At 47.4% G+C, this 13,492-nt stretch overlaps 1 protein-coding gene across 1 annotated transcript in view; it reads right to left on the minus strand.

Moving 5' to 3' along the window:
* The window catches only part of nt5dc1 (5'-nucleotidase domain containing 1), a 61,011-nt gene that overhangs the window by 6,820 nt on the left and 40,699 nt on the right, over positions 1-13,492 (minus strand). The window contains exons 7-9 of the mRNA XM_036549523.1: positions 11,057-11,231; positions 8,105-8,202; positions 3,517-3,638 (exon numbers count right to left, since the gene is read on the minus strand). Coding sequence (XP_036405416.1) covers positions 3,517-3,638; positions 8,105-8,202; positions 11,057-11,231 — 395 coding nt within the window. The remainder of the gene's footprint in view (positions 1-3,516; positions 3,639-8,104; positions 8,203-11,056; positions 11,232-13,492) is intronic.

Here is a 13,492-nt window from a genome sequence, read left to right on the forward strand (position 1 = left end):
CTCGATGCCATGGAGCAGCTTCCTGCCGTTTTAAGCGATCCCACTGAGTAACTCCACTGAAGGGGAGGGCTCAAGGGGAATGCAATCAGCAGTGAAAGCGGCCTGCTTGCGCCGGGCTGGGAGGGCTACAGAGGTGTTTTTTAAAGAGGGCCCAGCACACAGCTTTCCTGTCTGGAATGCGGAGCGGGGGTGGGGAGGCAGTCTTTTTTTTTTTTAGGGGGGGGGGGGGGGGGGGGGACTCTACCACGTGCTTACAGAGGGCGGTGGGGACATTAGGGAATTCCAACCCCCTGACCACCCCCTCCACGTGTGTGTGTGTGTGTGTGGGGGGGAGGCGGGGGGGGGGCGTCACTGCGCAGACCCGGCTGCACGTCCCAGGCCTTAATGCAGAGCCAGTCCCGGGGTTTCCTTGGCTCTCTCCCGAGCGCCATGCGGGAAGGCTTGGAGGAGAGGAGCACCGCAGCGGCATCGCCTTCTGGCTTCCTGCTGCCACAGGGATCGCTGGGGTAGGAAAAATATTTACGACGCTGGGAGTTCCATTACTTGCGGCTCTCATCTCGGAGGAATGAGAGGTCTTGAGACATTGCCCATTTGTGTCAGAGAGCACAGATTCAAGCAAGCCAGATTTCACGTGATGGCTGATGGAGGATTTGGCTGATGCGTCTGAATGAAGTTTCCTTCAAATAGCAGTTATATTAAACTAATGATAACACATTTGCATATAATAGCTCTTGTTTATACATAAAGGTTTAAGGAATATAAGGGGAGATTTATAAGCTCATAATGCAAGTAGACTATCAGTTTGGTTAAAATAGAAAATTACACAACAAACCATTATAATTTAATCATGGCTCACCCCTTTCAGGGTTTGCTGTGAGTCTGGACACACCGCTAATTGTGGTGCCCAAATATCACTAGCCAAACGATACTGAATAGCAGAAACACTAATTTTTCCAAGAGATGTTTAAATAACACAGACCAACAGACTTAAAGCCGCTCCTCTTTCCCCCATAACAGGGACCCCAAGTGTTTCCATGAAGGATCCATATGGATCTATATATTTTTGTTTGATTTTGGTCAGATGTTAGATGAGCAACAGTGCATTCTATGCCTCAGCAGTGCCCTGTCAAACAGAGGCCCTTCTCTCCCGAGCTACCCTCTGTCCCCGAGGAGCCTTTCACTCCTATTAATCCCTCACTCAGCGCAGCGATTAGCACTAATGCAGCAGGCAATGGCAGACAGTTCAGCTGTAATGAGCCCATTGTGCTCCACTGTGTGGGGCCTGTGAGGGCAGGATGATCACATTTCTGAAAGGAGACACCGTTATCATCAAAGCTTCCTGACGCCCCCCGCTTCCCCCGCCAGACTCTTCTTTCTGCTGAGTAACACTCCTTAGGACTCCTTCTCACGGTACATTGGGCTGTCAGTTCCCCTTTCCCCTTTTTTATGCGGTTAAGTTCGTTGAGTGTTTGTTACTGAGTCCAGCGCTTGTGTGAAGCCAATCTTAGTTGGTCATTTACACTTACATTTATTTATTTAGCAAACGCATTTATCCAAAGCGACGTACAAACTGCATACAGTAAGTGTCACGACAGTACGGGGACAGGATGTGTACAGTTCCACAATGAGACAGTTCTCAGCTCAGAGCAAAGACTGTTTGAGGATGCAGTACTAGCTAATTTATACAGCTACAGGGTATAAGGCAACTAACAAGATTCGAATTCAAACAGCACAATAAGTGCCAGAGTAAAGTCAGTAACAAAAAACAAAAAACACACAGCAACAAGGATTTCACTGTGAGTTTTAGAAATGGTGATTCTGTAGAAATGGAAATACCTGCATTAATGGAATGGAACTCGATCTAGTCGATTAAAATTTTATAGGTTATATGTATTTAATAAGTCAAAGATGAACTGGACTGGACAGTTAAAGTCCACAACAGTCAGCTGTGCCTCAGGAGGAAGCAGAACTGCCTGATTCACGAGGTTCCGCTTTTATATGTTTAAATCAGCATTATTCAGCACTGTCCAGCTTTTTGTGCTACATCCTCTGACAGTTCAGATTTTATTTTAGCCACAATTTTTTTGTCTAAAATACATATCAGCCTCAGTCACATTTTAGTCATTTCCCCTTTCTTAGTTTTAGATGAAGAAAACTCTGAGTACTGAAGTCTAGTTTCAATCACACCTTTTTAAGCCACATTTCAGTCTTGTTTTATTTGTTTCCTTCATTACATCATTACAAAGCCTTTCATTGGACACACACAAATATCACTACTGTCAGATTCGATCCTAAGGATCAGGGACTCCCAGCTGTGCGTGTGATGTATCCAGAACCAGCAAACCTATTTAAACTATTAACGGTTTTCCCTATTAGCTAATAGGTTGAATTAGCTGTGCAAGCACTTGAACAGATCTAATATATGAAATGATTCGGTCAATAGGTAAATGCATTCCTGAATTCAGGAAAAACAACAGTGGACACACCAATTAATACTGGTGAATATTGACACTGGTCCAGTGAACTGAAATGAACCTCTGAGTTTCAGATTTCCTCAGTCGAATTCTGGGATCATTCTCTGTGTTTTCTTTCTCTAATGTGCTAGGTGTGTATATTTACTGCACCACACCCCTCGTCTGTGTGGGGGGAGATCTTTCATTCCTCCGGCAGAGGGGCATTCGCGCCCCGCCTGAGCTCGGGGGCTCCACCCGAAGGGGCTCAGGCAGGCGGTGTGAATGCCCCTCTTTCAGGCTCCGTGCATTACGCCCCGTTAGGTGAAAGGGGAGCGCGGTGAAGGCACTGCAGCCCCGGATCACCTCAGAGTCCCGCCCGAAGCGTGTTTAAGTGCAGGCTGACACCGCATTCCCGGAGTTCCTTCCCCACGCGGTGAGGAGCACAAGGGTGCATTCAGCAGTGCGTCGACGCTGGCCGTCCCCGTCTGCACCCCTCCTTCTGCAGACGGCGCGTGGCCTACAGATCTGACCTTCCCTGCTACAGCCTGAGGTGCCCGGCTGTGCCTGACTACCAATCTAGCTAATAATGTTACCCCACTCTCTACCCCTAACCTGCTTACCCCACTCTTTACCCTGGCCTTCTTACCCTGACCTTCTTGCCCCCTCTGACGCTCATTTCCTGTCATCATCAGTGCCAGGGAGAGCAGGTGTTCAGAGCACTATTCCCCCTGTCCTCACTTCAGTGTGAAGTCCTCCAGATTTATAGCTCAGCGTCTCTGTGAATGTGCCAGGAAACGCGGGCCGTCAAAGCCAGGCACTAGGACCAAATGGCAAAGTGAGGTCATTATAATGTAACAGGTTTCAGACGATGAGCTGGATTTCCCATAAACACACCGGGGGCCTCGTATGGCAAAGATGAGGTAACGATGCTTGTGGATAATCAGTCAAAGACATGACAAAATGAAGGCAGAGAAAATCTACTGAAAAGGAAAACTACTCCTCACAATTAGTGCCGAGTCCATATGCACACACCTGCAAACACACACGTACACACACTCCCCACCTTGGGCTCGGCCTTCCCGGTCATGGACTTGAGCAGCTCGTGGAGGTGGGGCCAGTTGCCCTGAGAGTACCAGCCGGGCTTGTCCAGTGATGGCAGTCCCTCGCTGTCCTCCACATCATTCACTGTGAGACAGAGAGCAACACTGTGAATCAAAGAGCAATTCTAAGAAATACAGAGTGACACTGAGAAATATAAAGCAACAATGAGGATCATAGAGCAACACTGAGGAACAAAGAGCAACATTTAGGAAAAGAGAGCAACACTTAGAAACAAAGAGCAACATTTAGGAAAACAGAGCAACACTCAGAAACAAAGAGCAACAGTGAGAAACAGAGATCAATACTGAGAAACAAAGTACAACAGTGGGGATCATAGAGCAACACTGAGGAACAAAGATCAACAGTGAGGAAAACAGAGCAACACTAGGAAACAATACGGGAAACTGATCCTCAGCGTTGCTCTGTTTTCCTCAAAGAGCAACAGAGAGAAACAGAGCAATTCTGAGAACCGTATAGAGCAACACCGAGGAACAAAGATCAACAGTGAGGAAAACAGAGCAACACTAAGAAACAATACGGGACACTGAGGAAAAGAGCAACTCTGAGAAACCAAGAGCAACACCGAGGAACAAACAGTGACACTGATGAACAGGGAGACACTGAGGAACACAGCGGTATGAAGAACACACAAAGAGACTAAGAAACACACGATGACAACGAGAAACTCAGAGCAGAGCTGAGGAAGGCAGCAGCGGCACCGAGGGACACAGGGGGACACTGTGAAACGCAGGCTGACACTGAGAAAACTCAGCAACGCTGTGGAGCACAGGGCAGCAGTGTCCAGAACAACACAGGCCTGAACTGTGTGTGAAAGGGAGGCTGTGTTGCAATACAGAGTACTCTGAAGCAGCAGTAGATGAACCGTTACCATGATGGTGAACTCTCCTCATTCATGACTGCATATATCCACCACAAAGTGATTTCTATTCCATATAATGCTTAACTCCATTATTTAATGCTTTTCTTCACAACTAACCAGTGGCACACCCAACAGCTGCCAATCAGTAAGGCAAATCAGCAGTAAAAAAAAAAAATCACCAGCACTGAAGTCATAAGTCCCCAGGGCCATCCCCTTCCTGTTGCAGTTGTAACCCCCCACAGCAATTAACTCCCCCCATGGTCGCTGGCCTCAGCCTCCTCACGGTGTCTGCAGAAAGGGGCCAAATGCTGGTCGGCGTCATGTTAAGTAACCACTCCTCCACCCTCAAACTGTCATTCACAAATCAAGAGGCACAGGACGGAGCGCAAAGGGACACTTTAAACATGACGCGCTGAATGCAAACGCAAACCACCCAGGAACAGTGACGAATACCTCCCAGAGCTGCCTGCGTGCTGCACGCAACACTCTGTATTTGTCATTTTTAGGGGTGTGCTTTATTGGTTCAGGGTCAAAAACAACCACAGAATAAGGGCCTGAAGCAGCAGAACTGCAGCGGTTCCTCACTAACTGGAGAGGGGTTTGGGTCCAGAGGAAGGAGAACGGCTGAATAACAACCAGCAGCTTCGCTGTGAGCAGCGCTCCCGGTGGACTGTGGCCAAGGTAAGATACGCACAGCCTGGAATCTGAACCGCATGACTCCAAACGCATTACTCATGCAGAAAGACTTCAGGGAGGCCCCCGAAAGTCCCATTTCCAGCACGAAAATCCACTTTAGACACAACTTATTCCTGTTTACATCAATGTTACTTCAATGTTCAGTCCCTTTCAACAGAGCACAGCTGCAGAGCTACACAGTCTGCAGCTTGGAGGGGGTGGGGGGTGAGGGTGTCCACGACACGCTCAACGCTCTACATTTTCATTTTTATTTTCCATCTTAGGAAGTGTGACAATGATCTTAAGGTAGTTTTTAGCCACACTGTTTCCCTTACCATTCTCCCACGTTAGTGCACCTCCTACACGACAGAGGATCCAATCACTGACAGCACTATGTAGCCACACAGCACAGAAGGGCATTATCATCGCTTGGACCAGCTGGGGGTAGGCCACAACAGCTGCCTGTGCTGCACTCAAAAAAAGTCACCTGGGCTGTTGCAATTAAACAGGCTTGTGTTGGAGGTAAGCAAATAAAGGACGTGGCTAACTTTTAAAACCCGTTTTAAAACCTAAAACCCACTGTAATTCCACAAAGCATGCATCTTCTTTACGTTCCATGGCAATAGACATATTGCCACGTTATTATGGGTAAAAACAACTGAAAACCGTAATTTTCTACAAATAACCACTGTGTTAAGCCATCCTGACGAAGGGCTTTGCCGAAATGTGTGCTCTCTCCATTAAAAGGCATTTTATATTTCCTCCAATTGAGGGCCCCATTTTTGGGATTCTTTTTGGCATATGTGACTTTATTACTTTTGCGATCTTTGATCCTTTTCCTTTTCTAGCTGTTATTTTCGTAGGGTTTTTGTTGTCTTTCCATGGCACCCCAAAAATATAACAGCAAGTACACAACGCATTCTCTGTACTGCGCTTGTTACTAAGCATCAGCATATATTATGACCCCCAGTGTCTACCTCTCACTTTCAGTTCATTATAGAGACATCTGGGATAAATGGAGGATCCTGCAGATAGAAGTCCTCCTTTTCCTCTGGCCATGATGTCCAGACTGCCACACAAAGAGGCAGCTGCAGACCCAGAAGATAGCTGGCCAGGCTAAAGACAGGATTCAGGATGTCAGACGGACCCCCTGAAGTGGCAGAGGTGTACAGACTACCTCCACTTTAATGTGGCGGTGCTATATCCTCTGACAGTCCAGACAGAACAAGGTTCACACAAAGGTTAAATATGCAATAAACATTGTGGCATGAAAAAGCAAACCCCACCCACCCACACCTACACCCACACACCCACACACACACGGTAACAGCTGGATGCAGGAGCTTCAAGGAAGATGGAATGAGAAGTATGTGGATGTTCAAAGCCAGCTGAAACAGAGTACAGAATCACACACTGTTCCATTAAAAACACACACAGCTTTTAGGAAGTGGACTCAGGGAGTTTTCTCAGTAACCTAAGTGTGTGTGTGTACACACCACACAAATATTTACACAGACCAGCCATTTTGGAGCAAATGATGCATTACGAATGTCTCTTGAGTGTACTAGCTGAACAGTATCTAGTAAATCTGATGCAAGCCTGAAGGGTTCACTGAGATCTCAAACATACACATATGACAGGCAAGTATTGCTGAACAGTGCTAAAACCGTCCTATTTCAGCTGTCAGCACCAACATTAATGATCTGTGTTAATGTGTATATGTAGGTGTATATATATGTGTGTGTGTGTGTGTGTGTGTGTGTGTTTGTGTGTGCGTGCATGCGTGTTTGTGTGCATTCCCAGAACAGCACTTTGGCTTCTAAGAAACTCTTATCAGTTCTCATGGAAAATGATCTAACATGGGGGGGGGTTACTTGTAACTGCTGTACACAGCTGCACTTATCCATATTTTATTCAAATGGTGCGTTACTCTCTAAGTGAAAAGAGAGATTCTGACCAACATGCAAGAGATAAAACAGGCATATTTCTTCTTCATTAGCACATAATGCTTCTTATACGATGGACAGGTGACCACTCTAGTGTTACTACTTTCTCTACATGAGATAAACACATTGATGAGGGAGAGGTACATTGTAATCTTCTCTTGCCTGCTGAGAAAAAGCCAAAAAATCTTGCCTAAGGCACCAACAATGCTGGGGCGGGTCCTGAGCCACACGCTGCCACTCTTTACCCGCTCAGGTGAGAGCTGACTCAGGTGAGAACAGGTTACAGCTTGTATGACGGAGATGACCGTGCACCTCCTCTAATAACCTGCGCGTTGTTATCGAGGGGGAGCACTACTGCAGCAGCCTCTGTAGCTGTTCCTGTCAACGTGGCGAGATCTGGAAGGGACTGAATGTTTCCCAGATTCCATCATTCCTGTTTCACACACACAGTGCTCCCCTCTGGTATTATTTCTGGCAGGAAATGAGTCCAGATGGAGGCGCATTCTAGAACGGCATCGCTGCGTGTGCACACCTTCGGTAAGCCGTGCAGCTGAGGCGATTCTCCCGCTTCTCATGGCGAACACGGCAAAGGCAAAACAGACAAAACCATTACCACCCATCCATTAAGACTGAAATTTTTTAACCTTTAACGTGGTTTTGATTTTAAAATACCACTACGAACTTAGCATATTTAAAGACAACGCTTACAGAAAGCCATACAGTGATCTGGCCTCAGCTCACCATGTTAAAGGTGTCTGTTTATGACTGCACTGCTGTTTAGCCCACTGCTGCTGCTCTGCCCAGCTGAATATGCTTACAGGCTTTACGGAAAACTCTTCAGCACACACGCAGCATGCAGGAAAGAACCCGTTGCCTGATTGCTTTTAATGCCACCAGCAGTACTTCAGGAAGTGAGAGAATACCTGCCTAGGCTCAGGGAGACCGATTCTCTCAGCTCCACAGCTTTGGGGACCCGAGACCTTGGAGGCCCCGCAGTGGTGACTGACGGCTGTTTGGGTTAGGGTTAGGTCTGAGACGCAGGCTCTTACCAAGGGTCCTGAAGGGCCTCTGCTGAGGCACCAGGGAGAAGAAGCCGGGCTTCAGGGCGTTGGTGATGATGACATCAAACAGCTCCTCAAAGTCCTTTCTGAAACAGCAACCAATCAGAGTGAGAGAGAGCAGGGAGAGGGTGAGAACAGGGAGTCACAGGTCAGGTATTGTGTGGAAACACTGCTCTGGATTTATGGTACGTGGCGCAACACTACGTTTCAGCAAAACATTTCATAGCTCATGAATTACACCACTGTGAAGAACACTTTACAGGGGGCACGCCTCCCAGGTTCTAGGAAGAAAATGTCAGGAAATTCTCCAGCAAACACTTTAGGAAAAATGCAAAGGGTCTATAAGCCTTCACGGTCATCGCTTGCACGGGTCATGCCCTAGGTTGATGCTTTCTGCCGAAACGCAACGGGCAGTTTGTAATGAACGTTGTCACCAGGCCTTCAGCCGAGACATTTTACAAGCACATCAGCACTGCCTGCTGCTTTTACTGTTCTCTGACCTTCACCGCAGGCGTGTGTCACTCTGAAGGTCAGCAAAGCCATGACAAGGGAAGACGAGCACAAGACAGCCTCACCTCTCAGCATTCTTCTGGGGGACGTCATCTGTCTCCAACGTACATGTAAACATTCTGCTCATCACATTACATTCTTGGCATTCAGGAGACGCTCTTATCCATTCTTATCCATTTATACAGCTGCATATTTACTGAGGCAATTGTGGGCTAAGTACTTTGCCCAAGGGTACAGCAGCAGAGCTGCAGAGTCCTGCTCCTTAACCACTATGCTACACTGCCTGCCACACTACGTCAGCATTGTGAACTGAATCCAATTCAAGTGAAACAGGTATACAACCAAACTGGCACAGCCAAGATCAACTGTAACTTAAAGAAACATAGAAAGTCACACACTCTCAGCTCGCATACAACACACAGATAAGCCCAGAAGAAGAGCCCTGCCAGGGCCCAGCCAGAGGATGGCCAGAGGACAGCTACAGGACAGCCAGAGGACAGCTACAGGATAACCAGAAGACAGCCAGAGGACAACCAGAGGAAGCCTGAGTGCGGCCCTCGGCACTGGGGGAGTTCACCCCTGGGCCAGCCTGTACTGTTCAGCGTCAGCCCCCCTCACTGAGAGCTGTGATAGGGAGGACCCAGCCTGAGCCGGTTCCCCTCCCGCAAATGCGTGTTCCGAGCAGTGTCCGACACGCAGGCGGGGCCAGGACAGGGCGCGTGCGTGTCAGAGTGTTAAAGGTTACGGGTGGGGGCGGCACACAGTGTCCGGGCTGCGCTGTTTAACAGGAAATGGCTGTGGGGGAAGGCCGCTGCCACAGGGCTCCCGTGAGATACGGCCTGCATCCAGCAGTGGCTCCAGTTACAGCCCCTCTCTTCCTGCTCTCCCTTATGAGGGGGAGTTATCGCATCTTGCGTAATGCGGCAGAGGATCACTGCTCTGCCTGCACGAGTCACTGGGACTGTCTGATGCAGCACTGCTGGCTAAAAATATATTATTTTTCAGTAAAAAGTAAACACGTGTCCCAAAATAACACATGTTGTGTACCAGTGAGTGTTCCTTTTCGGTATTTATAAACGCATGGCACTCAGTAATATTTTCCACAGGTTTATCTTCTCATAGCACATAGGTGCCTCTTAAGAGTCTAATGGAATCAACATACTCTGTGTAAGAATATTCTTGAGTGCATCAGAGAGTGCTCTGAAATGTGTCAGCGTTCGGGAAGGCCCAGTGTCTGTTCTGAAGAGTGTTTCAGTGCTCCATAGTGTCTCTGTGTCTGTCCTGCAGAGTGTGGGAGAGTTTTGGACTTTGTCAGGGTCTGCTGTGGATTGCATGAGAGAGTGGAGTGTTTCAGGGGCTGTTGTGGATTGTATAGGAGAGTGGAGTGTGTTAGTGTTTTGTTGTGGATTGTAGGAGAGAGTGGAGTGTGTCAGGGTCTGTTGTAGATTGTGTGAGAGAGTGGAGTGTTTCAGGGGCTGTTGTGGATTGTATAGGAGAGTGGAGTGTGTCAGTGTTTTGTTGTGGATTGTAGGAGAGAGTGGAGTGTGTCAGGGTCTGTTGTAGATTGTGTGAGAGAGTGGAGTGTTTCAGGGGCTGTTGTGGATTGTATAGGAGAGTGGAGTGTGTTAGTGTTTTGTTGTGGATTGTATGAGAGAGTGGAGTGTGTCAGGGTCTGTTGTAGATTGTGTGAGAGAGTGGAGTGTTTCAGGGGCTGTTGTGGATTGTATAGGAGAGTGGAGTGTGTTAGTGTTTTGTTGTGGATTGTATGAGAGAGTGGAGTGTGTCAGGGTCTGTTGTAGATTGTGTGAGAGAGTGGAGTGTTTCAGGGGCTGTTGTGGATTGTATAGGAGAGTGGAGTGTGTTAGTGTTTTGTTGTGGATTGTATGAGAGAGTGGAGTGTGTCAGGGTCTGTTGTAGATTGTGTGAGAGAGTGGAGTGTTTCAGGGGCTGTTGTGGATTGTATGAGAAAGTGGAGTGTATCAGCGTGAGTCCTGAAGTGTGTGTGATCTGAAGCATGTCATTGTGTGTCTTAAGTGTGTGCTTGAGTGCTTTGTATTGCGTGAAAGTGTTCAGGAGTGTGTACATGTCACCATTATGGTGTGACGTGTGCAGTTGTGTGAATTAGTGTTCATGTGCATTTCAGTGTTCAGGAGCATGTGCATGTTAACTTTCAGTAGAGTGTGCCAATATTCAGGGGTATGTGCACTGTTCAGAAGCATGTGCATATCAGTGTTCACATCTGCATGTAAGTGTTCAGAGGAGAGTGCATGTCAATGTTCTGGAGCGTGTGCATGTGGGTGCTCAGGTGTGTGTGTCTGTGTTCAGGAGAGTGTGCATGTGGGTGCTCAGGTGTGTGTGTTGGTGTTCAGGTGTGCGTGTCTGTGTTCAGGAGCATGTGCATGTGGGTGCTCAGGTGTGTGTGTCACTCACCCCAGAATGTGCTCACACACCAGCCTGCAGTAGTCACTGTGGGAGCTGGTGATGAGGAGCAGCACCTTGCCTGCGTTCTTTAGGCTGCGCAGCCAGGCTTTGACCGAGTCCGAGCAGGGCTGTAGGTACCGGCCCGGGTTCCTCTTCACGCTCGGGAAGTATGTCCCAGCATCCTCTGGGAGGGGAAACACAGGGACATTACTGTTTCCTGTCAGAGAGAAATACATGTGTACCGTGCATACTGCACAGCTGTTTCCCTGCGTCAAGCAACCACAGGCAAACATCTGCTCACTGCCCCAAAAACAAACCCAAAACAATCACAAAAGAATAAAAAACAAAGAACAATTCTCATTTTCAACTAATATTAACTCACTTTGACAGTAAACCCTTATTTCTGAAGGGAAATATTTATGAGAGCTATTTTTAGAGAGAGTTACTTCAGTAGGCTGACTGGAATGTCCTAATTAATCTCAGATCTATCACTGATTCAACATGTGAGGCCACATTGAACATGGGCATATATGAAATAAAGTACTGTCACTGTCTGGAATCCTTTCTCCCTGCCTGCACCGCTGTGGAAGAGCTAGGCTGAGAGGTGATGAGTTAAACACATTCATTTAAACAAGACAAACCAAGCAGAAAGCTGGTTTTTAATGAGAACAATGCCCCACTGCACAGGCCATTTGCAGGAGTTTATTCCAACACCACATCAACCCATTTGGCCTGTGAGGGGCTGTAACACCCCATAAAAAGAAGAAATGTACTGTAATATACTGAGAAATGTTGTTCAGCCCAAAACGATTAAAATATATTAATGTAAAACAAAAATATATTTCAATCCATCCATTAACAAAAATGGCAACAATTTACATATTTTCCAAATATTGACAGAAATAAAAAATATATTCAATATAACACATCGTCATTACAGTATATATTTGTATGGTACATTACTGTAAGTGGCAGGCAAACAGCTCTTGTTTCTCTGCAGCTTACTGCTGCTCGGCCAGCAGGTGGGCTTAATTACAGCATAATGCAAAACAGACACTGTTTACATGTCACCCTGTTTGCGGCGGGGGTGCCTTTTCGAGACAGCCAAAACACGGGTGACATGGGCAGGCAGGCGAAATCCCCTGGAAACGGCAGGAGGAATGTCTGCTGCTCGGAAGAAGGGGAGCTGGGGGGCGAGGAGGAGCTTCCAAGGCGGGACTTTTTGGAGCGTATCGTGGGACGCGGCAGGAGTCCGGTGAACCGCGGGTCACGTCTTGACCACAAAGCAACACAGGATCGGCTCCACACTGCTGCAGGGCTGACCGCGGCTCCACACTGCTGCAGGCCCGACAGGACTCCACACTGCTGCGGGGCCGACAGGGCTCCACACTGCTGCCGCTCAGAGTTATGACTCTATTACACACAGTTCTGCCCTGTTCCCGCTGCCATCTCAGGGGTACGACTACGCCCCCCACACACACTTTAATCCTGAAGGAATGCCTGATCTTCCTGAAAACTACCTTGCTATATAACATAGGAAGGGTTAACCAGAATGAACCTCATTATACATGATGCTACAACAGCAACAAAATGACAAGGTCTCTATTTACTGACAGAAAAGTAACTCACTGACCACAATGCTATGAAATACAAAAGTGAAACATTGCAGTTAAAGATAGCTCTCTCTAAAGATAAAACTGAAAGTTCAGTTCCAATACTGAAGCTATAATAAAGTTCTGTCACCAAAGCCTCATGGTTAAAATATTTGAATGGCAAATGAAACCCTTTATTGGTACCACACGAAGACACAAAGTAGGTGGACGTCTGATTCCGATATCTCAGCCTTGGGAATAAATGGTCTTAGCTATACTATCAGACAATAATCTCAACCAGTTCTGTGTCTGTGTCTGTGTCTATGCAATGAAATGTCATCTTACTGGGCATTGCAATTATGATGGAACTATCAGAAACATAAATAGACATAACCTTGACTTTGCTCAAACCTTTTCTTTGAAAATTTGTTTGTTAAATACAGTAATTACATGGTGATGGAAATCCAGGGAAAAGCCGAGCGTTTCCCTCTGTGCTGGGTATGGCCACATGTTGTGATGTATGAAAAGCGGGAGCTCAGCTGTGTGCGGGGGAGAGGAAGAATGTGAGCCGTATGTGAGAAGTGGCCTTTCTTTCTTCACGAGCAGGAGAAAAGCAGGCTTGGAAAAACATCCCGCACGCAGATGAGGGCAGCACATTCATCAGCCCAGGTGTTTGTCCTGGCAGAGGCCAGCGGTCAGGGGGCACCGTGCCCAGAGCAAGCGCGCACACACACACTCACTCACACACACATACACACACACTCACACTCACACACAGACACTCACTCACACATACACAGACGCGCACACACACACACACTCACACTCACACACAGACATTCACTCACACTCA

Source organism: Megalops cyprinoides, chromosome 17 (genome assembly GCF_013368585.1).
Source record: "Megalops cyprinoides isolate fMegCyp1 chromosome 17, fMegCyp1.pri, whole genome shotgun sequence".
Classification (NCBI taxonomy): domain Eukaryota; kingdom Metazoa; phylum Chordata; class Actinopteri; order Elopiformes; family Megalopidae; genus Megalops; species Megalops cyprinoides.